The sequence below is a fragment of the Crotalus tigris genome, unplaced genomic scaffold (genome assembly GCF_016545835.1).
Source record: "Crotalus tigris isolate CLP2741 ecotype Arizona unplaced genomic scaffold, ASM1654583v1 scf7180000017834.3080900, whole genome shotgun sequence".
Taxonomy (NCBI): domain Eukaryota; kingdom Metazoa; phylum Chordata; class Lepidosauria; order Squamata; family Viperidae; genus Crotalus; species Crotalus tigris.
Window position 1 is genome coordinate 686,801 of NW_024096662.1, and position 27,810 is coordinate 714,610.

Genomic DNA, 27,810 nt, shown 5'->3' on the forward strand with positions numbered 1-27,810 from the left:
TCGTTTTAGTTGTGTAGCAATATCCTGTTACATTTATTTCCCTCCCCCATTGAATTCAACCGGTGGTGGATTAAAAAAAACCTTGAGTGCATCTAGGTGGATTACCAATTAAAAGATACTGCCTGCTTCATACAACTTGCAGACCAGGCTAAAATGGAGTCGGGAGCTTGCAGCTCAATATATTGTGGGAAGACATGCATTTTCATAGTCCTGATGGAACCAGATCATCACATGGATACTGGATTCCATTTTTTTCTCCTTCAGTTAAGGAGGAATATTCATGTTTATAGAAAGAATGAACACACACACAGATATAAAAGAAACAGAAGCCCCAAGCATATTGCAAATATGAAATGATCTCTTTCTGAACAACAAACTCCTCAAAAACTCTACCTAAATGAGGTAGGTTGTTTATATCCTAGAACCTTCAACTCTGGAATAACCACAATATTTATCTACCCTTATGGTGTGTGGATGGCATTTATGGTATTCCAGATGTGGAGCCAATTTGGTTATAATGATTTAGGTATCTGACTAGAAACCATGAGAAGGGGAGGCACAGATCAGCTAGATCACCATGCCCCCCCCACTCTCTCAGCAGGAAGGGGGGGGTAGAAACTGCAAAGAGAGAGAGGCAGGACTGCTTTGGATGAACCCATATTTGACAATGAAATAACAACCTATTTGTAAACTAAGCACATAGATAAACAGCACAATAAAATCATTTTTAAAAGCCTATCAACAAACCCAAAATCTCAATAAAAGCAGACGAGGAAGAAAGAACTGATATGGATTTCTGAGCTGACCGCTAAACTCAGTTTGGGTTCCTCTTAACTGTTTTCCTTTATGAAAACAAAAGCACTCTAGAGGAATCTTTTACAAAATAGTATCTATTTTAAAATTCAGATGCTAAACTTTTGAGTTTCTCCAGAAACTTTTATGAGGCAAATTAGATTTTTTTAAAAAGGGAGGGGGAAGAGAAAAATCCAAAAATTAGGCAGCTATTTCAAACATCTGCAGTCCAAAACGAATTTTTGACACGGAGGCTGTAATACATTGGTAGTGTTGTCTACTATATATTCTGTTTGTACATTAATTACTTTTCAGAACAAAATCAATGGCTACTTCTCTTCCATCTTTCCGACTGAAAACCCAAAGATTATTCTTTCTTAGTTGGTCTTTTGTCAAGGGCAAAGTACCCAAAGTCTCAGTGTGGCAGAGAGGACAAGGAAAGAGACATCCCAGTCTTTATCTGCGCAAAGCTAGAGATCGATTTTAACTGGTTCATTAGATTAAAATGATGACTAAGCAAATAGTCTAACATTACCAGTCTGCTATTCAGTGGGCAAGTGCTGATGGCATCCCACGCTAAAAAGCAGGTTCTTCCATCTCTTAGCTGGCAATAATGCACTTTTTGCCATAACAGAGAGCCACCAGGAGGCAGCTGAGCATCTGAAGGAAGCAATGTTCAAGCCTGGGTTTGACAGATAATAGGGGAAGTGACTGGCCAGAACAAGAAACAGACGCCTTGTTCTTTGATAGCAATCTGAACTCTTCCTGTTCCTCAGAAGGGACTTTTTTTTGACTGCCTGCTTTCTGGGTTGGATAAAGAGGTGATGTTACTGTTTTAAAGCTGAAGGAAGACCAGCTCTTGGCAGTGGAGAAAGTCTTCCCAAGCAGAATGTGCCGACTCCTTCTCCTTACATTTTGGATGCGATGAGTGGTGACGTCCACAGGATTCCTGTTGTGTCTAGTCGAGATTTGCAAAAGGTTAGTTAATTTAGCCATTTGTGAATACAGTATTGGGTCCTTAATTTTGATTGGGATTAAGCACACACACAGGCCTTTTTGAACATTGTCAGAAGACAGTTCCTGTCATGTGTGAATCATATTATCCCATCGTACATGCTGCCTTGGGATAATATAACTGAAAAAAGAGCACTTAGGAAAATACTTCTAAAACAGAGTTAATTTTATGGTTAATACAGGGGAGGGGAGTTGAGCTGGACTTCTTCCAAGGAATAATAATACTGTTTATATGCAGGGAAAAAGGATATTTCTCAAATAAATTCACCTGCCTCAGTATTGGATTTTTCATGCAATTCTAGGCATAATTGTCAGAAGTAAGCCCTACTGAGTACACTACAATATAGTTTACTGCAAAGTAAAAAAACAACCTAATTTATTCTACAAGTACTTTTACCACAATATATCCTAAGCTATAGTTATTTGAATATGCTACTGATCAATAGGATTTTCATTTGAAAATAAAGAAAATAATGAGCAATGAGAACTTCCAAGTGCAATATTCCATTATTACTTTTAAACCTGTGAGATCATAACCTCTGCCCAAGAAGCAACTTTTGCTTCAGAGTTTAGCTACCAGCAGCTTATAAAAATTAATATTTTAGTGATGTAGATGTGAATTGGGCTCCCCATTTCCGATCAGGGAAAAAAATGAAACATAGAAACTGGGAAAGCAGTTTCAACAGTGTAGATGATTTAACAAATTGTTTACCTGGCCTCTCAAAGGACAAGTGGGATTTTTCCACATTTCTCTCTTTCCCGGTGTTCAGAGCCTTTCCATCAAGAAGGTCCCAATTTGTTTTCTCCCTCTTGAGAAAGACTAGAGGGTGTCACACCAAGGATAGTTTCTCCTGCTAGCCATTCTGTCACTGTAATAGCTTAATTGACTCCTATTATATCTAGCCAGATGGTAAGAGTTTCTTTCTAAGTGCCTTTTGCTGCTTCTTTATGAGCTTGTTAAAATAACATTCCTGATGTTTGTGGATTTTGCTTGTAGAGTGACTGCAACCACAGGTGATGCCATGGAAGTCTCCTCCCCACCCCAGTTTCCTGACTCCTTTCCTAGTAACTGACCTGTTCCTGCACTGTTCAGAAGAGGGAAGGTTTTACTACCCCAGATACGAAGTGCACTGTGTCTGTCCTCCACTCTGCCCTTACTTGGTCTCCTACAGTACATGGCTACGTTCAAGAGCATTCTCTAAGTAGATGGCTCTCAGGGAAAAATTTGTGCTATAGATAGAGCAGCCGCTTGTAGTGATTTCCAAGTAAGTTAAAATTAAGCTTTCTGTTTTCAAAAATTAGTGGGAAAGGGCTATTTATGCAACAAAGCACGTGGGATGATATTAAAAAATGTGAGCAAAAAAGATCTACATACTGCTCACTAGTTTGTTCTTGCATTGGCTGCACTTTTCTTGTGGTGGTGTGATGACATCACATTCCAAAAGATCATGTGGGGCCTTTGACCCTTAGCAAGATGCACATCTATCTCCTAATACAAAGAATAACAGTTTAAAGGTTCAGCAAGCTGTTTGGGTGTGGGAAAGAAGATTTAAGAAACGGTGGAGTTCACAGGAAGAGCAAAGGGAGATATTTTTTTTTATCTTACTCATTTCCTTAACCACAAAAGCATCTTGCAGATAAAAGTTGTTCCATTTAGATTTCAAGGCCATATAGAATCAAACTAGAAATTTTAAGTTAACATCATACTTTTCTTCAGTGTTAAAAATAATTCCTTTAACTGTGTAAAACCGAGAATTGGACAGGAGGTACATTTGAAATTCCAAATATGTCACAGTGGTTACCATGGAAGTAATGGGGTGGGGAGAGACACCAGACCATCCATTTACCAGAAATGGATGAAGAGGTTGATGGCCCGTTTTTTAATTTCTAAAAGAACATGTGCAGAACCTGAGTGGTTTCCTAAAGCATTTATAACTTGAGACTAGGCTTTGTTTCACAACGTATCACTGTTCAGTTTATAGTGAAAAGCATCTAGAAAAATAAAAACCAAATGGCAATTTGTCAGATACGAGAGAAGTGTTCTTGTCACCAGATTGCTTTTGCACTTTCACAAAAAAAATATTTTTAAATCATTATCTCCAAATTACATTCTGCTTTTCTTAGTTGAGAAAAATATAGAACAATTGACTGTTTCCAAATCCATCGTTTTTTTTAAAAAAATCACATTTGGAACATCTGTTACAAAATTTCTCTAGCAGTAATTACTCTAGATATGTGTGATTGACAATATATTAGTGGGTTTATTTTTGTGTAGGACTGCATTTTAAATTTCTGAAATGTGGAGTTGCAATTATTTACTTCTCTGTTGTGGTTAATCATACCCTTAACATTTATGCAGTAGTTTTTGTAAGATTTCTTTTACACGGTTTATTTAAAGTCATAGAAGTTTTGCACTAATTAGTAATTAGGATAGTCGCAGTATTGAGAGCAGCCTATTTTATTTTTATAGAATGTATATCACTGTGTAATATACTAAGAAATGCAACATAACTGAATTTTTTTCTATAGCTAGTCATTATTTTAAAAAGAAAGCTAAATACTAAGCAGTATATCTCCTGGTTTTATTTATTTAGACTATTTTCTTATTTCCTTGAGGAAGTGATTTCAGAAGCCCAGAAGATTGTGGATTCTTGATTAGATGCTCAGATGAAACATCTTATATCCTTATTCTCCCAGTCCCTATCAGCTTTCATCATTCTAGCCAATGTTTTCATTATACTTGGGATCCTCTTCAATCGCAAGCTCCATGGTACCATCAACTGGTTCTTCCTGAGTCTGCTCATTGCTGATCTCTTGGCTGGGGGAGCCCTTCCCCAAATCTCCAAAATGTCATTTGAGAATGATGTGAGCTCCCATTGGTGTTTTGCATGTTATGCTATGCCCAATTTCCTTTTCCTCTCTTTTTTAGCCAATCTGCTGGTGATGCACTATGCTAAATATACATGCATCAGTTATCCATTGCACTACCACCAGTCCTGGGTTTATCGTTGGGCTGGTCTTTACATATGCTTAGCATGGGTGTCTCCCTTGAGTTTTGCCTCCATGCCATTGGCTTGGTACCAATGGAACTCCAATGAGACTTCTTGCTCTGCTGAACAAATCTTATCCTGGCCTTACCTCTATGTGGAAACCTATGTGTTCATCATCCCAATCATCTTTGCAATAGCTGTAATGGGTATCCAACTGCTCTGCATAGCCCGAAAGCAGCTTAAAAACATTAAAAAACTGCTTAATTCAGTGAATCAAAGTCAGACCCCGTCAGATTTGGAGCAACAACTGGAACTGAGGCATGCAAAGAGTATTGCCAGTGTATCTCTCATCTTTCTGGTGTGCTGGGTGCCATATATTGTTTGTTTGAATATCTCGTTGCATTTAGAAATAAAGGGTAACAACACCCTTCCTATTGTTATCTGCATAGGCACTGCCAGTGCTGCTGTAGTACCCATCATTCTCAGTCTTAGCAATCGTCAATACACCGAATTTTGGAGTGACATGGCCATGAAAGCCTATAGAGCCTGCTGCCGAAGACAGGGGTGCAAACAAAAACAAAATAATCAGCCCCGTGGCAATAACACTGAACCTCCGACAAATCCAGTCTGATACTTTCCAGTGGGAAGTCATCAAATCCCTCATCTACCCATTCAGCAGCACAAATACTTCAATTTTCTCCCTTCAGCTTGGAATGAAATTGGAATGTTTGCTTCCAATTGTGGTTCCCCACAACCCAGTTCAGAATTCTGCTGTTTGTTGGGGATCTAATACGCATGCCATTCAAAAATTCATAAAATGGATGAAGAAAGAGAAAGGACATTTCTTTTTCTCTTCCTTTGATTTGCTATCAAAAAATGGAAAAGTTGAAAATCAATGAACACAGTTGTGAATAGATTCTCCCACACAGCTCTATTGAAATCCCCTCCTCCTGAATCGCTGCCTTTTAGACCTGCTGCTCACATTAACCACCCCCCTTTCTTCTTCCATGGAAGGAAGTCCCTTGTTCTCCACTGTAAGAATCTCAGAATAGACGATAACAACTGAATTTCAGCAACCTTAGCTACAATCCTTGTTCCTTAAATTCCTTGCAGTGCAGTTGAAGGATATTGAGAAGTCATTTAGATATTTGTAAATCCAGTAGCTGGGTTGAATCATAGGTTCTTTATATAAATATGTCAAAATGGGATCAGCTTGCACAAGCAGACTAAACCAAAGCCAAACATTGATCGCATTCTAAAATCAGATCTGTACAATGTTAAGATCTTTGTTGAAAAGATTTAGATTCATTCACTATGAAGGCATGCAAAGTACATAAATAAATCTTCCACTTCCCATTAATCTTGATTTGGCTATCTCTCACAACCCCGTGAGATAGGCAGGGCCCAATTAGTCTTATTTTTACAGATGAGGCAAACTACATTGAAGCACACCTCCATTTTCTTGGTGTTCTCAAGATCATCAACAATGCATGGCAGCCACTGTAGTAGAGATTGAATTGTTTATGTCTATAGTTGATGCTGGAGACTTTTAAGGGCTGAAACAGGTGAGGAAGGCACTAGTGTTGCTTCACCGAATCAGAACTCTTGAACCAACCCTGAGCAGGAAACTCCCAACTCAAGGCTGGGAATGGAATGGACAAATGTTCACTGACTGAAAATACTAAGATAAAAAGGCTAAGAATTTATACCTTAAAGCTAATACTGTATGCTGGGCTCCTTAGATGTCGTTTTCAATAAAAGAACTTTTTAAAGCTGTCTTAAGTCAATGAAGCTTCTGCTAACTACTAAATGGGGGGAGGGGGGTTAAGTTCCTAAGAAACAAGGGTGATTATAGCTGTGCTTGGTGTGAACCATGATGATAAAGGCTGCCAATAGAGGCAAGAAATAATTAAAGATTGATGACTTGGTGACAAATTTCATTAAGTTGAGCTTGGGCTGTTTTTTAGCCTGCGGGTTCATTTAAACTCCATTTATCTTTTTCTGAGAAGAAGCAGATGCTTGTAAGAAGGTCAGAAGTATACTGGGTTGCCATTTATGCTTATTAATACCTATGACTAAGAGACATAATGTCTTCATTAAAGAGGTAATCTAGTTCTCATGACCTTAATTGGTCTAATTCCCTTTTAAAGCAAGATTGGGAGCGATTACTACCTCTTATCCTGCGATCTTTTAGATTAGGAATTCCCACTTTCCATCTTTAGTTAGAAAACATCAAGCCAATTTCCTATTTCCTTCATCCTTGCATAGAGCAGTTTGGGGTTAGCAAACTCAGGCCTGGCTGCTGGGCCTCCAATCACATATAATAAAAACTAAATGTTTCTCATTTTTTTTAACCCTTTACCATAGATCTGATGATGCAAAGCATACATGGAACAATGATATTTATTATAGTTAAGAATATTCAAATTCAAATAATTTTATTGCAGTCATTAACCAGCAGAAAATTAAGAATATTGAACCTGTTGATTTCTTCATACTATGAACTGAATCTTATTCAATGCAAAGAATGTCAAAAGATCAGAAAATCTCATAGGACAGTTTCATTAAGGGCTTTATATGGTCAGATTATGTAAAAAAAAAACAGTAATCAATCCAATGATCAATGTTGGGGAAACTGACTTTTGTTGGTTTCACAACAGCTTAGAAAGGATAAGTATTTCAAGGATAGTCTCTACTGAGAAATTCTGGTTAACTCAACACATTGTGATATTAATGTGTACACTGTTTGGGGGATATACATATTTCTGTTTTCCAGTCAACGATAACATTTGAAAACAGTAGGTGAAGTCTGAAAACAGAATCCAAAGGATGATTATATCAGATGAGATCAAAAATCCTCTTAAGCACAACCCACTAGATTGCAAGGCAAGCCAGAATTGGAAATATTGGGCTCCACCTGACGGAAAACAAGACATCCAGGCAGCATCAAGGACGCTTTTATAAATAAACTACCTTCTAAGCCCTACCAGCCAAAAGTCTGATGCTGCAAGGGCTCCCTGGTGAGACTGGAGTAAAAGTAATTTGGGCAATGAGCTGTACTGGACCACTCCTGCAAACCCAACAGGCAGCATAGTTGGAGTTGCCTAGAAAAAAGTCATTGAGAAAATGGAAGGCATTGGACAACGGCACTACTTTCCAGACTACATCTAACTAACTTGTTTGGTAGCAAACCCTGATCACCCACAGCTAAGATGTTTCATTCTAGCTTCCACTTTTCTAGCTGAGTAGGCTCTTAAATATCAACCTTGCATATTGTAATAGTTCCTTACCATCCCCACCACCCGAAGCACATTGTAGAACTGCTTTTATATTGTTAGCCTTTTTAGCTTCTCTTTCGGTCTTGAATTAAATTTTTCTGAACATCAAGGAAAACACAGTACTTCCCACCCCATTGTTCAGGTATCTTTACCCAACTATCCTAAGAGATTTTCAGGCAAAATGAATGACTGCATGGTTCCACTTGATGCACTCCTCACTGTTATATTTCTGGTATGAGACAATGCAACATCTGTATATTTTTCCCTCTTGCCCATTTCAGGACAATAGGCTAGTCTTTGGCTACCACACAAACTAGCTATCTAGTCCATGCAACCATGGTCTAGCAAGCCACAAATTCAAACAAGCCCTTCAAGATGACAATCTTCCTTTTTATTTTGTCCTAACATCTAGAGATGTAACAACAAGCTGTCTTGTTATTGTCACTGAGAGGTCCATGTATTCAAGTCCAGGATGACCTGCTCAGTTTCCACTAGAGTTCCAAAGCCTGTGCATCATCTCAGGAACATCATTTGATTGGCTTTGAACAAATCCACACGATTCACTGGAAGGGGAAGCACAAGCTCAAAGTGAAAAGGGAAGGATGAGCCTTACTGTCATATCAGAGGCTGCGTAACAGTCCATTTGCCCCATCTTAAGGGGAAGAACATAGAAGGTGATACCTCTGATCTCCATGTATGTATCTTCAAAAATTATGTGAGAGGAGATCTCCTTGAAACTGGGAGAAGTACGGAGGTTCCTCTGAGATACATCACTTCAGTGCCTCCCACTGCCCAGATCCTGATCCAAGCCCCACCCACTTGTGTTTTCTCATAGCTTTGCGTGTGAAGCACCAGGGATTTAAATACTTAAAAGCTTCTTGTAGAAAACCCCAGCAATCAGTTGGGGATAGGGGAGCAAAGCTTTCTTTTCAAAATAAGGGTGATTCTGAAATGTTTAGTTGTTTCCCTGCAGGATGTTATTAGGCTAACCCCATCCACCCTGCCAGAGTCCCATGGGTATGTCTGCCGTCAGTCACATGGCATGCTCCCCTTGTAGTGCCTCGTCACCTAAATGCTAGCGGTCAGGTTGCTGCACACAAAACACCTTGGCCTGGTGATCACCAGAAGTAGTAACCACAAGCGAAGCATCTCTGCAAAAAAAAAAAAAAAAAGAGAGAGAGAGATGATTAAATAAGCATATACTCACATATATACTGTATGCCTCAATATGTATATTTATACCAAACAAAAAACAAAAGGAAAGAAGCAAAAAATATCATGATACTACAAATCAAATATTAAGTCAAGATATGCTAAGATGGAGACAAGAAAAACAGGCTCATACTATTATTTCTGCTGAGACTCCAGTTGGTTTAGGCTACTCCTCAAATATCAGCTAGCAGCAACTCTTTATCAAATTATACAAAGTATTATAAATAATGCTAATATAAACAATGCTGTTTTTATGAATCAGCTTATTTTTCTCTTCCTCCATCCCATTTTCCTTTCCTTGCACATCCTGTCTCTTTGATTATAAATCTAAAGTCAAGCACTATTTTGGTGGCAATATTTCTAAGTTGGGAGACTCTTTGGTTAAAGGATGAGGCAAAAGGCTTGGAATGAGTGTGTTTTAAAAATCAGTACTTAGACGCAGGAACGTAGCAGCACTCCCATAAATAACCAGGACAAATTCATCAACTAAGCGATCAAAAACATTCAATATAAAGAAGTCCTTTAAAATATTAACCAATAATTACATAGTCATTTATGAGCTCAATGCTGTCGATACGTATCCATCCAATAGAATTCAGCAGGGCTTGTTCCCAAGTAGATATGCAATTAATTTTCATAACACCAGTGTGAGTGGGTAAAAAAAAGGAATTACATAGTAGAAATAACAAGCTGAAAGCCAAAAAGTCAAGGAGCTTGGGAAGCCCTATATTAAGCCCATGATTCTGACGTATCATCCATTTTATTTTCTTGTTCTTGTCATTACTGAGAGCCTGTGTAGTGTAGTCATAAAGGTGTTGGGCTGGCGTTAGAGAGATCTGGAGTTTTCTGTCACAGATATTCACTGGGTGACTTTGAGCCAATCACTCTCTGTCGGCCAAGCATGTCATAGGATTGTTGTTGTTGTTGTGGGGGAAAAATGGGAGTATGGAACACTGTACTGTATGTACTGCCATGGCCACCTTCGGAAAACATGGGATATAATTCTAACACAAAAATAAATGATAAGCACCACCAAGGGAACTGGAAAGAAGAAAATGATTTTACCTATGCAAAGAATCACTCCAGAAATAGCACGACTCTTCTTCCCATTCAACCCAATTCCTGGCTATCCTAACCTGCTACACATTTCATTTGGAGCCCATTTTCCTACTGAAGCCATAACCTATTATGACATCTCAGTGCCCCTATGCTGGAGTAACATGAGTGTATTACTCAACCTAAACCTTGAGGTAACTTAGCTTTCTATACCCCTTCTTTCATTTTATTCCCACATGACACTCCCAAGCACCTTCCACCAGCATCCTCCAGTCTAAAATAGCTCTTGAAGTACTTACTTGTTCAAAGCGAAGTCTAAAATTTCAGCCGAGTGGCCTCTGTATTCACTAATGAGCTTTCCTGACCGTGCATCCCAGAGCCTCAAAGCCCCGTCCAGGCTGCAAGTGTAGACCACGGGAGAACTTTCTTCCCAAAGGAGCTGCACAATACCAGACTGTAAATGGAAGTGGAAAATGCATTAGTAGCATTCACTGGCATGAATCCAGAATTCATACTTTCTTTTGATTGTCCCACCCTCAAGAGACCATCACAGAAAATTTCCCTTTCTAGGGAGGTGGTGGAGAGAATGACTGGGCTTCAGCTTCAGAAGACCCTGGAGAAAGCAGATTACTACCCTTGATTCGACTTGAGTTTCAGGACCCTATGGAGACAATACTGGTCATGTTTGGTGGAATTGGAATGGGGGTAGTGCATTCATCCAAGTACTCCTTGATCTCTCAATGGCTTCCAATACATTGCCCACAGTATCTTATAAGGCTTGCTTTCGGTAGATGAGATCGTCTAACTAGAGTAAGTCTGATGACACCCAATTTTATATTTCAAGTCTGATCAACCACGCGCTGCTACTGAAATCCTGACCCAGTGCCTAGAAGCTGTGTCGGCCTGGATGGGATTCAGTGGCTTTGTTTGTCTGACCCCACTTCAGGGGACATCCCATCTTTAATCTTAAAAACACTCCACTTTTCAATGAGAAACTAGTATACCTCAAAAATCAGGTGACGGCTGTGCCCAAGAGGGCTTTTGCACAGGTTTATGTGATATACTAGTTGACCCCATAGCTCACCAGGAGGTCCCTAAGGCAATCACTCTTGCTTTTGCCACCTCCAGATTGGACAATTGTAATACATACTATACATGGCTGCTCTTGAAGATCAGTTTGAGGCTACAACTGGTCTAGGAACAGGGGTGTGGAGTGATGGCAGGCCTTATTATGCTCATGTAACCTGCACTAGTTATCAGTTGCCTTCTGGGTGAATTCAAGGTGTAGATTATTATCTGTTAAGATCTTAATGATACAAGACTTGACTACTTAAGGCAGGGCTTTTCAACCAGTGGTACGGGTACCACCTGTGGTACATTGGCACTTGGCAGGTCGTATGCAACCATCCTAGAAAAGTGATAGCGGGGGAGGGGAGTGAGCTGAACCGGTGGCAGCACCGCACAAGCCTGAGTGAGAGATGGCTGGAGCTGCAGGGCTATCAGGGCTCAGTGGAAGGACCAGAATCAGCACCAGGCTCCAGCTGGAGCTCGGCACTGATCCTGGCATTTCTGCTGAGCCCAGAAGAAGCGCCGATCAGCTGGAATGTTGCAGCATCTCCAGGGTCTTGTGATTTACACTCAGATGCTTGGCAACTGATTCATATTTATGACGGTCACAGTGTCCCTAGGTCATGTGAAGTGACCAAAACCTGATGCAACCACCCAGTAGGCGGGAGGAATAAAAACCAAACACCCCCCACCCCACCCCCACTGCCAATCCTCAACAGAAATGCTCACAACAATGAAAATCTCAGACAGGAGGAAGAGCGCTGCTGGGTGGGCAGGCAGGCGTCTTGCTCGGCTGTGGCTTGGGAGGCACTTTTTTCAGTGCCATTGTAGCTTCAAACAGTCACTAAGCGAACTGTTGTAAGTCGAGGACTACCTGTACTTCATCAGTTTTTCCTTTTTTTTGGGGGGGTCATCAAGTTTTTGACACCTTGCTAGGTGACTGGTGGTACTCGGATACTGCCATATCCTAAAAGTGGTACAATGGGTGAAAAGGTTGAAAAGCCCTGACTTAAGGGACCATCTGTCTCCATCTGTTTCTGCCCACTGGTGAAGTTGGCTGGGGTAACATGCTTTGGGTGCCACTGATTAAGTAGTGTCACCTTGGGGACTTAGGAAATGTGCCTTCTCTATGATGGCTTCTGCTCTATGGAATGATAATCCCTCGGAGATTCATATTGCTCCCAGTCTTTGAATTTATGCAAATTGTTAAAGATCTAGTTGTTCTTCCAGGATTTGAGCTAGGATGATGGTTGATTTTGGTTTCTTTTCCAGGTAGCTGGGTTTCTTTCCTTTGATATACATTCCTTTCTTTGAAATTTAATTGTATATTACCAAGCGTCACTATGGAAATAAGCAGACTTGAATGAACAAATAAACCAGTGGTTCTCAACCTTTTTAATGCCGCGACCCCCAACCGGTAGTAAGTCGAGGACTACACAACTGGTGCAGCACCGTTTGCAGAATGGGACTTTTGGTGGGCTCAGCAGGGCAGAGACAGCCTGGACGATTCCTATTGGCTTTTGAAAGCCAATAGAATTGGACTCTATTCAAGAGAGTCTATTCTACTGGCTTTCAAAAGCCAATAGAATAAAAGGGAGTAGCACAGCTAAGGAAAAGGGGGAAAAAAAATGGCGGACTGCGTTGTTTGGCGACCCCCGTGAAATGGTCGTTCGACCCCAAATGGGGTCCTGACCCACAGGTTGAGAACCACTGAAATAAACGAATGAGATTTCTTTCCCTACCCATGATGATAGTATGTGTATGTACACATGTGTATAGACTGCAAAATGCCTGGCCTATAAACGTAGGGCATGCCAAAATCAAGGCTGGCATGGGAAAGTGATGCTAATTCTATAAAACGGAGACGCATATCAAATAGAAGCAAAGACATATGACACTGGGACCACAAAAGTTAACAACTTGCAAATATCTCTAATGAACTGGCTGGGAGAGGCAAACAAGAATGAAATCCATTTCTTGTGCCTGTGTATACTATGCCTATGAGGGACGCCACCTCTGAATTATTTTGGCCAGCAGCCCATTTGTTTTTCACGTGGCCCAGAACAGAGGGATGGCCCTTGCTACTCCTTCCCTACCAGTCTCTTCTTTGTCTTCATGGGAGTTCAGTCTACTCAACCTAACCAGGCAAGGGCTTAAGTGCAAGATGGGCAATTCCAAAATGTATCTTTGCAATATTTCCTCTTCTGGAAGGCAAAAAGCACCAAATCATGATACGAATGGGAAAAAGATGCCAGAGAGGCCGACAAGCCAATTGATGAAACTAATGTGCCTTGAGCTAGAGCAGTGTTTCTCAACCTTGACAATTTTAAGGCATGTGGACTTCAACTCCCAGAATTCCACAGCCAGCATTGCTGGCTGTGGAATTCTGGGAGTTGAAGTCCACATGCCTTAAAATTGTCAAGGCTGAGAAACACTGAACTAGAGCAACTTACATAAAATCACAGTGTTTTTCAGCTGCACGTTATCTTTCCTCTCTATTGATAAAGGAAGGGGGCACTTATCTAGTAGTTCCTTCCTCCTGAACATTAACCTCAAAGAGCACCCAGAAAATTATGAGAAGCAGCCTGTGAACGGTCATATGCATCTGTGCCAGAATACCTTCCTTCTTAGCGTGCCCCCCTCCCAGTGGTCACAACATGCTCTGTTACCTCATGCTGGCACTTGTGCCTCAGAGTCTGCGTGGCAAGGTCATAAATAGCCAAGGTCCCGTCCAAATAGCCGAGAGCCACCAGTGGCATCCTGCAACAGGAAAGCCAAAGAGAAGGTCTTTTACTGCAACTTGCCTTGCCCAGATTTGTAGAAAAGCTATAAGGAGTCCTTGACTTACAACCGACCGCAACTGGGGGCCAGAATTTCCACTGCTAAGCAAGGCGGATGTTAAATGAGTCATGCCCAATTTTATGACCTTTTTTTTTGTTTTTTTGCAATGATTAAGTGAATCACTGCAGTTCTTAAGTGAACCATGCATTTGTTAAGCAAACTCGGCTTCCCTCACTGACTTTGCTCGTCAGAAGCCAGCAGGGAATGTTGCAAACGGTTGATCACGTGATTGCAGGACGCTGCAACCATCGTAAATATATGCCAGTTGCCAACTGCCCAAATTTTGATCACGTGACTGTGGGGAGGCTAATGATGGTTGTAAGTCTGAGGACTGATCATAGTCACTTTTATCAGTGCTATTGTTACTTTGAACGGTTGCTAAACAGATGGTTGTAAGTCTGAGGACTACCTGTAGAAAGATTAGATACATCATCAGAGCATTACTTCCTCTTGATATGCTAAAGAGCTCCTGGGCACTAAGTATTTGTCTGATTTTCACACTCTTTTTTTTTGGGGGGGGGGGGAAATCACGTAGCGATCATCAGAAAAGCACATTGTCTGGGTTGGTCCATACCATCGTTCTCCCTTTTGTGGAAGCTTAGATGTAAATCATATATGATGCTGGCTTTCAGGAACCTTGCCTGTCCTGATGTGCACAAGGGCAGAACTGGTTACAGGCCATGTAGATCATCTTCCCAAGATCTTCCTTTAATTGCTGTCTGATTGAGAATGGTTAGAGAAGATTTGGCCAGGTTGGGGCGGGCTGGTTCAAAGCAATATACTAGCCCTTAAGAGTGGAAATGGTTTTGAAGCATGTAGTTAATGCCAAATACATTCCCTGCGTGTGATCATCTCCCAGTAGTTTCTAAACGCCAAAGAAGAATTAAGTAACGTTTTTCTGGAATCAGAAAGAAATAAGATGCCAGAAAATATATATCTCCTTCATCTTTGCGGTCCACATCCAGATCTGCTATCACGAAAGTCTGCGAAGAACACCTAGAACTTCAGCCAAGTCGGAGAAACAATGTTCCTTTTTGGGCCATTTATTTATTCTTACTCACTGTGTCTATGAGCAAAATAAAAATGCCATCTGTACCAAACTCATAGTCACATCTCCTTTCCCCTTAAATACTTACACATTGCAGAAACCCAGGGACTCCACTGAGTTGGATTCTGCCTCCTCTTCAGCTGCCGGGTTGCTCTCTGCCTTGAACACAGACACCACCTGCAGGAAAGAGGCAGCCAATAATGGCTTTTCTCTACATTCAAGAAGCAGAACATTATGACTGATACTTTTCTGGAAGTACAGGCTGGATAAATGCTTCATGTAATAAAATCAACAACCCTATAAACTTAGCCAAGAATTCAAAAAAAGTCTGAAAATGTACACACCAATCGTTATTGATACCAACAAATTCTGGCTACACTTTCTAGCTTACAAAATGATCGTTATAATCACAATCAGACATCTCTTATCACACACCGTGACTCTGAAATGCAGCTTGAGATTATGGCTAAAGTTTTCATTTTATTTCTATCTCCAATGCCCCATCCTAAATTTGGATCTGGAGATATAGGAACTGAAAACTATCTTCTGCTCAGGCGTCACTCACACTGGCAAAATGTGGGGCAATCATGGGTGGGCACGATTTAATGGCAAACTTTTCTCTAGCTTTGAAATGGAATAATGAACCTTTCCTCTCAGATGCCAAAGTCACTTTGCTAGCAGTGAGAAAGTGTGTGCTTTCAGGTCAAATTAGTTTCAGGAGTGGTTTGCCATTGGCTGAGAGAGACAGCGACTGACACAAAAGCGCCTTGTTGCGCTGTGGTGGTGCAGTGGTTAGAATGCAGTATTGCAGACTACTTCTGCTGACTGCCTGCAGTTTGGCAGTTCGAGCCTCACCCGCTCAAGGTTGACTCAGCCTTCCATCTTTCCGAAGTCAGTAAAACAAGGGCCCGGATTGTTGCAGGTATTATGCTGACTCTGTAAATCCCTTAGAGAGGGCTGTAAAGCACTGTGAAGCGGTATATAAGTCTAAGTACTATTACTATTGCTGGTTTCATACTTGGGGCAGGACTAGAACTGCAGTCTCTCTGTTTCTGGCTTGGTACCACTGTACCAAACTGGCCCAGGAACTAGAGAGCCCAGGTTCAAATCCCCACCCGCCAGAGAAGTTGATTGGGTAACTCTGGAGCAGCATTCTCATTCTCTTCAAATGAGTTCAAAGGATAATTGGATAAATAACGGGGGAAGAAAGTTAAAACCTTGAAGTAAACTCGGGACAAAAGTATTAATTGTCAGCATTACTGAACAACTCTATCTAAATGAACGAAGCAGATACTTTGCACATCTGGACCACAAATAGGAAGGAGGAGGGAAATGCTCACCTTTCCAGTTGCAGCATTTATCAGCTTGGCATGGCAGTCAACAGAACCTGTCAGGATTAGACTGCCATCCTTCTGGCTGGCCACACACGTTAGAGGGCCCTGGTGCCCCTCATTACCTGAAAGACAAAGAACACACAGCCAATGAAAGGGCCTGTTAAGGTTTCCTTTTCCAGGTGCTATCGTGACTAACATCTTGATTCTGAAACTCCTGTTTTCTGTCAACACAAACACCACAATGTCTCGTTAGTGATGTAAACTCACAATGCTGATTTATTCATTTTCTGCTTTCTCCTAAAAAATTAATAATCTATGACAGACATGTCAAACACAAGGCCCGGGGGCCAGATGCGGCCCACGAAGTGGTTTCATGTGGCCCGCAAAGACATCCTAGAAAGAGTGAGGGAACGGCCCCCTCTGCCTTGGCCCTGGCCCAGGCCGGCCAGGAGCCAATGTACAATTTTGTGGTGGCCATCTATGCTGAAAGGCATTCAGTCTTAGCTCCACAAGGCCATCTAGAAACAGCGAGGAACCAGACCCTGCTGTGTCGGCCCTACCTCCTGGGTGCATGCTGGAGAGGTGTCACCCTTTGTGAGGAATGAAGAAATGGACCATGCCTTGGCGCTTGCCCCAGTCCCACCCCCTTCTGCCAGAGACCTTCAGATCTGTCCCACTCCTGCCCAGGCCCCAACAGGCACCCTTGACACGAACGATGTAGAGCTGGCCATGCCCACCCAGTAGGCCACACCCACTCCATCCACACCCACCTAGTAGGCCGCACCCATCCAGCCCCCCCCCAGGGCAACCACAATGCTGATGCGGCCCTCAATGAAATTGATCTGTGACTATACCTCAGAGTCAATTTGAGTATAAAGCACTCCTGATTTCCAACTTGCTGAACTACACAGAAATGGAAACCTAAGCTGGCTGCACAATGAAATATACAGTTAACTGACCAGCCCTATCAGTATCTTTGTATTCTGTATTTCTTTGAGAACCTGTATCCTGTTTTCACTATCCTTCAAAAGGAGGAGACATGAAAAGAGATTTTTCTATGAGGCTTACCCTACTTTACAGGCAAATCTAAAGCAACAGAAATGGGCAAAAGACCCATTTTTTTAAAGCAGAGGTGAGATGACCAGGATACAGGTATTATGCTCCGGTGAGCTGAAGGTTTCTTCCACATTTGGTACCTTTCAGAACATGCAGTGAATTGCCCTGCTTCAGGTCCCAAATGCGCACTGTTCCATCTTCATAGCCGACAACAGCCCTTCTCCCTGCATGAAGCATTTTTGTGTTAGTCATTTTCTAGGGTATCCAGACAAATTTAATTTTAAAGAGGCCCATGTACTTTCCCACATCTATACCAAAATTCCCAAAAAAACACCCACCCCATGTTGTTTCTTGTTGTGAAAGGAAATAGAGGATGGGTTCAGAAGTGCAAAGCTTTGGGGTAGTCCCATTCCTGAAGCAATTCTAACATCAAAAACAATACTCCTTACCATCACGGAGGACATGGCCACATGTAGCTGGACAATTTGGCCCTTGAAAGGTTTTGCATTCTCCACTAGGGATCTTCCACATCCAGCAGTTGCCATCAGCTGTGCCAGCCAGAAGGACATGGGACTGGGGGTGCCATTCTGTCCACTGGAAGAAGAAAGTAAGCCACAGATTGGGAAAGGAGTAAAGCTAGAAAGAAAATGGCTGTTTGTCCAGTCAATCAATACATTCTTCACCTGTTTCATTTATAACCCAGTTTATTTTAACCAGAGTATTCAAATACTTTACATTGGCTAGAGTCACACAGTTTATGCTAAAAACTATAAAAAATATAATTCTTGGGTTCATGTGCGCTAAGTCAAAGCAACACATATATACACTATGGCTTAGTGTCAAGTGTGAATTCCGTCAATGTGAGAAATTATCAGCTAAAATCTAAGCATATCTCTAAAAAGTTTATTATCTTGGATTCAAATAGCATCTTAAAGAGTTACAGGCTTCCTAGAGATCACCCAGGAAGCTCATAATCCTATAAGGTTATTCTAATGCACTAGAACAGGGGTAAGCAACCGTGGCTCTTTTATGACTCATGGACTTCAACTCCCAGAATTCCTGAGCCAGCTGGATTGGGAATTCTGGGAGTTGAAGTCCATGAGTCATAAAAGAGCCAAGGTTGCCTAACCCTGCACTAGAATAAATAACATCTGAAAGATCACAGTTTATTATAAAGAACCATTTAGTAGAAAGGGGCTTGATGTAAGGGTTTCTAAATTAGCTTCACTAGATGGTGGAGGTGGTGGATGCAGAGGTAACTTGCTCATTTCCCCTCCCCCCACTTCCTTGCCTCACCCGGAGTGACAATTTTCTTTTGGAGTGATGGATTTCATTCAATTCTGAAAAGGCCACATTTTATACTTCCCGAAAACCATGCAAGGAAAGCTATCTTCTTCAATAAGGAGAAAAACGGCATATACCACTTTATGGTCTTTCAAGTTCTCCAGCATTTTACCTCAGTGAAACAGGAACTAGTCAGGATCATGTTTGCCTTCCTACTCTGTCTGGGAGCTATGGAGAACATAGCAGAGATGATTTCATCTCACAAGTAAGAGGGGACAAATTCTTGGGATGTTTAAAACGTATTTTCAGCTTTGGAGAAGTTTAAGAGTGGAATTGGCATCTTAAGAATTGCAGCTTAGGCCTCTATTCTGTCCCTTAAGTATCTCCCCAGGCGGAAGGGATGTTGGAGGACTCTAAAGAGTGTTTTGGACATCTTTAGATGACTTACAATGCTTTTGCTCCTTAAAGCCCCTCCACCAGTGAAAAAGAAGATAAAATATGCCCACTCTTAACAAATGAAGGGTTCTTGGTACTCTCTAAGCTTAGTTTTCTTGCAGATGTTTTATGAAACATCTGCAAGAAAACAACCAAGCTCAGAGAGCGTCAAAGACCCCTTTCAACCTTGAGCTGCAAATATTCTTCTTTACTGGTACAACTCTAGCAAAACTGTGTGGGTTACAAAAAAGGTACTACCATCTCTAAGGAGAGCGCCACCATACTTTATCAAATTTGCTTCGCTTTCCATTGGGAAAGTCAGTTGCCTTTTTCAGGCAAAGCTTTTGCCATGACACTCACAGGCTCACCTCCAAGTCACCCACTTCGAAAGACCAAATCTCTTCTTTGGCATCGACTCGCCAGACTTTAATGAGTCCACCCATGTCACCCGTGGCCACGAAAGTGGAGTCATAACTAAAACCAACACAAGTGACAGAATCTTTGTGACCTAGAGACAGTGGGAAGAAAATGATCATGTTTTGGAGCAGGCAGGTTTTAGAGAGCCCAGATGGTGGAAGAACTGATTTGTATGACAAATGGCTGAGAAAATGAGGTGAATTGGGCCTTAATTTAAGCTTTAGCATTACTATTTCTTGTCCCGCAATTCCAGAATGTCCAGCTGGTGTCTCCTTATTCCATCAATTATCAAACTTTCCCTGGCTAAGAGTGTAAACCTACTGCAGTAACCTGGATGGCTTTAAAGGGGCATTAGATAAATTCAGTGCAGACAGGTCTGTCACATGCCATCACTCTTGGAGATTCAATACTATTTCTGGAGGGAAAGTAGGGGAACATTGGCTGAAATACATATTTCCTGCTTATGATCACTGCAGAGACATCTGATTGGTTAGTGACTTGAATGCTAAAAGGAAAAATTAGGTGGGGAGAAATTAATCCATCTTATATGGGATATGGAAGCTGGCTCCTTTTTTTTGATGTCTTGCCACTCATTCAAAAGGTGCATAGATCAAGAAATCTATATGCCTTTTGATCAAGATACCAAAATATGTTTACTATACCTGTTGTTTTTGCAAGTATGATAATGTGAGTCCTATTGGAAACAATGTTGCCAGCCAATACACTCTGCAGAGATTTCTGCTTTTGGCACACCTCACCTGTACACTCAAAAAGGAGCTCGCCATCACTGACATGCCACACAAAGGCCCTGTCATCTTCACCACCTGTCACAGCAAGAGTGTTGGTCTTTGGGTCAAGACTGACACAGAAAACTGAAGCTGTGGAGAATTAACAGAACAATGGTAATAGAAGAAATCTCCTGTAAACAAAGGTAGTCAATGAATTCAGAACAATCAAATCAATGAAAGCCAAACTCTGGGAAAGGACACTTGTCCTCTAAGACTTTAGATTATCTGCTTAAAGCTAGAACTGGATTTGTCTTTGAGAAAACCTCCAAATAGAAACCCAGCAAAATACTATAGAAGCCAGCTCTTCCTCTTTTTTTGTTTCAAAGTTCCAGCAGCACTTTAAGAAAAGCAACAAAGAAATTTGACATAGTTCTTCTTCAAGTGTTAATCTATTCTATAAGGAATACCACATGTTTTGTTGCTAAGGAATAGCTAGTCATTTAAGACATATTTTATTTTCAGCTTAGAATAGAATCCAGCACAATTCACATTACCGCTGCTTGATTTCAATGGGCAAGATAGAACTCCAGAGCAAGCCATTATTGGCCTGATTCACACATTACAGTGAGCCATATCATGTGATTTTAGTTTAGTCCTTGTGGTTTGTAACCTATAGATCATTATTGCCAACAGCCCTGTAGAAAGTATGCTAAAGAGAGAGGAAGTTAAGAGAAAAGAACCATAGATCCCTTTTTTCTGGCATATCAAATTGCTGTTAACTATCAACTACTCTGTGAGAAAAAATCCTAGAAGACAATGGACAATCCTGTTGTTCTTTGAGTTTAGCAATATATTTATTGCACTTTTATTTACAATTGTTTATATTCCTTGTACACTGGTCTGACAAGTTTCACTTAAACTGTGGATGGAAGTAATTATAATAAATAAGAGTTGGTCCATTAATAGGTACCGATACAAGTCAGTGATAAACGATCCACACCAACCAATTGTGCTAGAGATCAGTGACCATCACACTGAACACATACACAACATAAAATTTGGTGTATACTTGGTGTCCCTCCATAAATGGGTAAGAGACAGCACAGAATGAGTCTGCGCACATACATTTAGCTTTCATAATTACAGGCAATGGAAAGTATGTTGATACACACACACACACACACAAATCCATCTTTTTGATTAATGAGGAAGATTTGCACTCTAAACTTCTTGCTCAGCTCCTGCCTTGGCAGTTCATAACCAATTAGCAGAATCCTCCCGAGCTTTTAAATGACAAAGCATTTAATTTGGGGCAGCAACTAACAAAGGAAAAAGCCATTCCCTTATCCCTTTAAGAGCTCACCTGTATGCTTAGAGAATGTGACTTCACTGTCATCCTGAGCCTCCATGCCTTCTTCCACCCCCTCATCTTCCTCCCAAGCAGAGTCTTCTTCTAAATCCACATCTTCTATTTCACCAGCCAGATCATCTGCAGTGACAGAAAAAGGCAGTTTTAAAATTACCCAGCAGCCAACTCTTCTTCCTTAGATTCATATGTGAAACAGATGTAGTAACAGATCTCTCTGTTCTCTCATTAACCCATTTGATCTCTCCATTAACCCTTCTGAAAAAGGAAAATAAAGCCACTTCTCTGTTTCAATTTTTAAAAATGCACATCAAAAAACTGCCTCGCAGAGAAAGCAGTTTGGAAATATCCAAGCTCCATTTCCAAAATCCCTCTCCAGCAGTCCTCGACTTACGACCACAATTGAGCCCAAAGTTTATGTGGCTAAGTGAGAAATTTGTTAAGTGATTTTGCCCCATTTTACAATTTTTTTTGCCACATTTATTAAGTGAATCATTGTAGTTGTTAAATTATAAAACGGTTGTTAAATGAACCTGGTTTCCCCACTGACTTTGTCAGAAGATTGCAAAAGGTGATCACGCGACCCCTGGACACTGCAACTGTCATAAATGAGAGTCAGTTCTCAAGCATCTATATGTAAATCACATGACCATGGGGATGCTACAACGGTCATAAGTGTGAAAAATGGTCATAAGTCATTTTTTTCAGTGCCGTTGTAACTTCAAAGGGTCATTAAGTGAACTGATGTGAGTTGAGACTACCTTAGAAAGAATGTTAGACTATGTTTCTTGCGAACAAATACCTATCTGAAACATTACTTGTTTTGCTACATGTCTTTTAAAAGGAAGTATTTTCTATAAGAATGCAATTTAAACAGTAACAACTGTAATCATCATCATCTTTCCTTCTAAGGAAAAAAAAAACCTCATGCCACTCCACTAGTTTTCCTGACGTCCGGGACAATTTTTCTCACCCAAACCCCATCTTCTAGTCTCGTGCCTTGCGTCAAACCCTTGGTTTCCAGGGTCCTACCCAACCGCTCTCTTTTCCTTTACCCGGTCCAGACGGCTCGAGATCCACCACCTCCACGATCTCCTCTGCATCCTCTTCCCCATCACCGCTGGCCATGAGCAACAGCGCTTCGGACGCCGGCTCTACCTCTTCCCCTTCTCCGGGCTCCGCCATGCTGACTCCAACCTCCCGCCGTCACCGGACACGCGTCCCCACCGTCCTGCAGGGGACTCTCTTCCTTGCTCCCGCCCCCTGTGGCGGGGGAGGAGCCAGAGTACTGGTGCCAATCTCACGAAAGAACGAAAAAAACACTAGCCAATCGGAGCTGCCAACACAGTCTCCCTCATTCGCTACTTTCACATTCTAAACGAAGCGTCAGTGTAATCCTCGTCTGACGTGACTGGGAAGACCCTTCGGCCTTTCACCGCCGTTCGTTCAAGGAGGCGAAGGGCGTCCTGGGAGTTGTAGTTCCTCCTCCCCGTAGTTTGCTACCCAGCAGGAAGTAGGGGGAGAAGTTCATGTCAAGATGGCATCTCTTTGCCTTGGAAAGCTCGGTAGGAAAGGCGCGACCTTTGGGCATCCCAGTAGCGGAAAGAAGGGAGGTTGGCTCGGGCGACCTAAGTGAAAGGTTTAATATTAGTAGCTCGGGATGGTAGTTGGGCTGTTGGTTTAATCTCCGAGCTTGGCGATTTGGCTGCAAACCAAATCTCCATTCATCTCCATTCGGGGCGACACCTTCAGTGCGCTTTGAATTGATTCAGATTGATTCCGTTCTCCCGAATGGAGATGAAACGTTTGCAGCCAAATCGCCAAGCTCGAAACTCAAACCAACAGCCCAGGTTTAATTGTTTCTTGAGAATGGAGGGTGATCTTGAACACGCTACACATTGAACCGGAATATAGGCTATAGAAGAACAGATTTTTTGAGAGCCTGGCTGTTATTTTTCCGTCCATCCCTCCCTCTTATATTCCAGAGAATCGGGGCAAAATAGTCGACGTCTCTCCCTCATACTTTCCCTCTTTCTCAGACTCAAAGCATGTTTTTGCACGTGTTGTACAATCTTTTGAATAGTTTCTCCAAGGTCACCTCCACAGCTCTCTCTGCAGGTGAAAGAAAGACTTCCTCCTTGCTTACTAATTTGTTTAAAAGTACTTTTCAGAAGTACTTTTTCTGTCCTGGAGGTAGAGTAGCTAAGAGAGAGAATGATTTGCTCAAATAATGTGGCAGCTTTGGTTTTCAGTATTTTATTATGAATGAAGGAGGGTCAAATGCCAGACACTGAGGTTTGGGGATTATGGCTTAGACTGACGTGCATCTAGTCCATTTGAGTTTATCATAGGTTTAAGCAAGCCTTGACTTAGAGCAGTGGTTCTCAACCTGTGGGTCGGGACCCTATTTGGGGTCGAACGACCATTTCACGGGGGTCGCCAAACAACGCAGTCAGCCATTTTTTTCCCCTTTTCCTTAGCTATGCTACTCCCTTTTATTCTATTGGCTTTTGAAAGCCAATAGAATAGACTCTCTTGAATAGAGTCTAAATCTATTGGCTTTCAAAAGCCAATAGGAATTGTCCAGGCTGTCTCTGCCCTGCTGAGCCCACCAAAGGTCCCATTCTGCAAACAGTGCTGCACCAGTTGAGTAGTCCTTGACTTACGACCGGTTGAGTAGTCCTCGACTTACAACCAGTTGGGGTTTGCGGCATTAAAAAGGTTGAGAACCACTGACTTAGAGCATGGTGTCCAACCCTTTGCCTTGCATGAGCTGTGAAGAAGAATTGTCTTGGACTATATATAAAATATATAATCAAATTGATATACAGTAAATAAATAACAAACTTCCTTTGTATTTTTATATTTACAATCTTGTGGGACTTATTACTAGTTATCCAGGGCCGCATAGAGCCTGCAGGCCAAAGGTTGCACATGCAAAAGTGGTATGATGGATTTTCTATAGCCACTGTTTTAACACTTTGTAATGCCCCACTACATGCTATAATTGTGAAATTCTTACTATTTCTGAGCTTGATTTACTTACAGAAACCACATTTACATTCAAAATAGACAATAACAAGCCTAGGAAGGAAAAATAAAAAGACTAGAACTCATCTCCTTCAGCAGCCCACATTTACAATGGCAATTTACAATGTAGAAGCATTATTTGCCTATTGCCGCCAACAATTTTACCAACTTTAGAAGGATGGAAGGCTGAGTCAACCTTGAGCCCTCTCAGTATTGAATTCCAGGCTGTGGGTAGAGTTTGCCTACATTACTGCACTTGAACCATTGTGCACACCAGGTTTTCCATGTGTTGGCATTTTCTTGTTTCGTTTACAGGCTTCCTTCCTGCCACTTTGAAACAGTCGCCGTGCATAATGGTGCCTTTTCGAATGGATGCTCAATCTTTTCACAGTAGTCCAATGTGTTTGGAAGACATGCAGAAGAAAGCACAGCCTGATGAACAACCATATAGACATGTAGAATATATGCCCTCAAGAAGGTTCAAGACCTCTCCAAATCCAGTTGCTATTGCTTGGTGAGCATTGCCTTTTATCATTCTGTGATCCAAAGCAAGGTAGGCATCCCATGATTTCCTTCTGAGGTTGTGTTAGCAGAATTTAATGACAAAATGACCGATTTGTAGTGGCTTACTTTCAGCATTTTTTTTAATGGGGTAAGGAAGCAAACCATTATAGTTCTCACCCTTTAAATCTCCTGTAATGGCCCAACTTTGTACATCAAAATTTGGCCATTTTGACACTGAAAGAAACCCTATTAAAACCTTGGAGAATTTTAATAGTAGAAGTGATTTGTCCTTTGGGAGTTTCTTGTTCCCAATCCTACTCTGAAATCTTTTCTCCATTTCAAAAAAAAAAGATGATAAAATTTGGTTTAATCCTAATCGTTAGCAAAAAGAATGATCTTTGTATCTCTTTTGGAAATCAACGATGGTATGTATGTTAATTTTCAAGAATCAATTCTGTGAGACAGTGGCTGGCCAAAAATCACCCTGTTGAGCTCCATAGTGAGCTGTAGGCCTAGAACCTATATCTTCCTATTCTAAAATTGGATTTCTTATATTTCCCACAAATTCCTTAACTTGTATTGAGTAAATAGAAAACTAAATACAATTCCATTTTTTTGTGCAGGGGGAGGAGTTAGTTGTCTCTTTGGAACCTCATGTCTTTTTCAATCCAAATCCCAGGTGACTTTAGCTTATTTTAATCTCCTTAGGGTCATTGGTCTTCCCTCTGCATTCACCCTTTTCTTCCTTGCTAAGAGACAAGTGGAAAAGAAACGTGTGAAACAGATGAAAGCTCGCCGACAGATGATGGCAGCCAGTAAAGAAGATAATTTGACCCAAAGAACAGAAAAGCATCTAGATACTAAGACTAGTTGAACTGTACACTTCAATCATTAAGTTACTGCCTTCAGATTCTCAAATTCCAGTACTTAATTGGAGCAGAGTGTTGTGCTGGAGAGCAGTTCCAATTTCTCAAGTCTGCATTTCTATGGATCAAAGTTATCAATAAATTACCATCAAGATTACTGCAATAATCCTCTACATCAGGGGTATCTCAGGCAAGAAACAGCGGCCTGGCTTTAAGCGTATTGTGCTTTTCTTGCTTTGAAGGGATTTCATGCTAAATCTGGATAAATGAAGATGAAATCGCAGGAGCTGTGATCATGTGGGTGATAAGAATCCACTTATACTTTATTTTTTTATTTTTTGTGAGCCATGTTTTCTGAATAATCGTGGGTTCTTTCAGTTATATCCCATCATATTCTGAGTAGCAAATGAAACCAGATCACACCATTCTATCTTACCAAAAATGTATGTAAAATATTGAACTCATTAAATATTTGAAAAATTTTAAAGTGCGGGTTAGTTTATTACAGATACTTAAGAAGAATCCAAGCAAACTTGCAGTTTTGAGTGATTTGCAAGCTAATTGGTTCTATTTCAACAGTTAGGCAAGATGGCACCCAGATTTTACATGCAGGTTTTAGCCTAATCTTAGGATCCTAAAAATAATGATAAAATTACAGGGTCCTTTTTAATGTATCAAATTGAACAGTACATTGTTGGAAGGAAATTCTGTTTGCAGTAATTGCTGACAAATTGTTACTACTATTTTTACATCTCATTACAAAAATTTATGTTTATTTATGTCATCATAATGCAACATTGGCCCAACTGAACTCACAGCTTCCAATTCGTAGTATAATGGTAACATGGTTCTATGACAAGACAAACGAAACAGATGTCACTTTAGTGAGTTCCATGTATCATTCATTGTTTAGATATTACACAAGAAATACAATTGACTGCAAGTGAAATCACTAAGGCTTCTTTTTCGAGACATTTGAAGGATTTATTCTCCACATATTTTTCTTCCTGTTGCAAATTTTCTTTACCTACTTTCACCCAAATGGTTATAATGAGAAAGAATTTATATGACATGGATAGATTAGTGTTCACAGGTGAATTTTAATCAGTCTGTGAACTGGTATTTGCCCTGTTTGTCTTTACATTGTTTGTGTGGAAATGCCTAAAGAAAAATATGCAGATTTTAAGAGCTATCAATAGATCTGTTCCTCCAGAAATAGACCTATTCTGAACATTATGGTCCTGATCCTGCTTGCTCTGGAACTGTAGGAGTATAATTATAGGAAATAAATAACATAATTTTATGCAAATATCCAAAATCTTTCCCATTATTTGAACTTGAATTTTATTCTCATTAGTAGGGTAACCCCCCCCCCCAAACACTGATATTCTTAAATGCATGTTTTTCACTTAAAATGTATTATTCTTAGTTGGATATTTGTAGTATAAAAGCAATCTGAGCACCTCCCACTTCACAACTAATATGTAACTT

At 40.9% G+C, this 27,810-nt stretch overlaps 3 protein-coding genes across 7 annotated transcripts; 2 read left to right on the forward strand and 1 right to left on the reverse strand.

Annotated features, from left to right (window-relative positions):
* The first annotated feature begins 1,554 nt into the window (after window positions 1-1,554).
* On the forward strand, window positions 1,555-8,620 carry GPBAR1 (G protein-coupled bile acid receptor 1). 4 transcript variants are annotated; one of them, XM_039343200.1, is made up of 3 exons: window positions 1,555-1,770; window positions 2,804-3,071; window positions 4,401-8,620. In XM_039343200.1, the coding sequence occupies exon 3, from the start codon at window positions 4,474-4,476 to the stop codon at window positions 5,425-5,427; it is 954 nt and encodes a 317-aa protein (XP_039199134.1). In that variant the 5' UTR covers window positions 1,555-1,770; window positions 2,804-3,071; window positions 4,401-4,473; the 3' UTR covers window positions 5,428-8,620. The 4 variants fall into 4 exon arrangements, with proteins under 4 accessions (XP_039199134.1, XP_039199136.1, XP_039199137.1 ...); XM_039343202.1 differs by having other exon boundaries at window positions 4,423-8,620; XM_039343203.1 differs by having other exon boundaries at window positions 4,427-8,620.
* LOC120307917 (angio associated migratory cell protein) lies at window positions 8,444-23,249 on the reverse strand. The gene is made up of 11 exons (XM_039343199.1): window positions 22,975-23,249; window positions 21,917-22,042; window positions 20,584-20,703; window positions 19,777-19,916; window positions 18,139-18,283; window positions 17,830-17,913; window positions 16,640-16,755; window positions 15,388-15,476; window positions 14,080-14,170; window positions 10,642-10,796; window positions 8,444-9,225 (listed from the first exon to the last, which is right to left on the reverse strand). Exons 1-11 carry the CDS (start codon window positions 23,102-23,104, stop codon window positions 9,150-9,152), a joined length of 1,272 nt encoding a protein of 423 aa, XP_039199133.1. The 5' UTR covers window positions 23,105-23,249; the 3' UTR covers window positions 8,444-9,149.
* Window positions 23,250-23,337: 88 nt separating this feature from the next.
* Window positions 23,338-26,806, forward strand: PNKD (PNKD metallo-beta-lactamase domain containing). 2 transcript variants are annotated; one of them, XM_039343208.1, is made up of 3 exons: window positions 23,338-23,484; window positions 25,265-25,463; window positions 26,162-26,806. In XM_039343208.1, exons 1-3 carry the CDS (start codon window positions 23,457-23,459, stop codon window positions 26,325-26,327), a joined length of 393 nt encoding a protein of 130 aa, XP_039199142.1. In that variant the 5' UTR covers window positions 23,338-23,456; the 3' UTR covers window positions 26,328-26,806. The 2 variants fall into 2 exon arrangements, with proteins under 2 accessions (XP_039199142.1, XP_039199141.1); XM_039343207.1 differs by lacking the exon at window positions 23,338-23,484 and adding an exon at window positions 23,857-24,037.
* The last annotated feature ends 1,004 nt before the right edge of the window (window positions 26,807-27,810 follow it).

Excerpts from the sequence above, each read along its gene's own strand:
- PNKD (XM_039343207.1), top strand. The coding sequence starts at position 23,968 with ATGTTTTTGCACGTGTTGTACAATCTTTTGAATAGTTTCTCCAAGGTC. Across the intron at positions 24,038-25,264 it reads CTCCACAGCTCTCTCTGCAG|GCTTCCTTCCTGCCACTTTG; the intron begins GTGAAAGAAAGA and ends TTTCGTTTACAG. Across the intron at positions 25,464-26,161 it reads AATCCAGTTGCTATTGCTTG|GGTCATTGGTCTTCCCTCTG; the intron begins GTGAGCATTGCC and ends TAATCTCCTTAG.
- GPBAR1 (XM_039343200.1), top strand. The coding sequence starts at position 4,474 with ATGAAACATCTTATATCCTTATTCTCCCAGTCCCTATCAGCTTTCATC.
- LOC120307917 (XM_039343199.1), bottom strand. The coding sequence starts at position 23,104 with ATGGCGGAGCCCGGAGAAGGGGAAGAGGTAGAGCCGGCGTCCGAAGCG. Across the intron at positions 16,756-17,829 it reads TTCACTGCATGTTCTGAAAG|GTAATGAGGGGCACCAGGGC; the intron begins GTACCAAATGTG and ends TTTGTCTTTCAG. Across the intron at positions 9,226-10,641 it reads TTAGACTTCGCTTTGAACAA|AGATGCTTCGCTTGTGGTTA; the intron begins GTAAGTACTTCA and ends TTTTTTTTGCAG.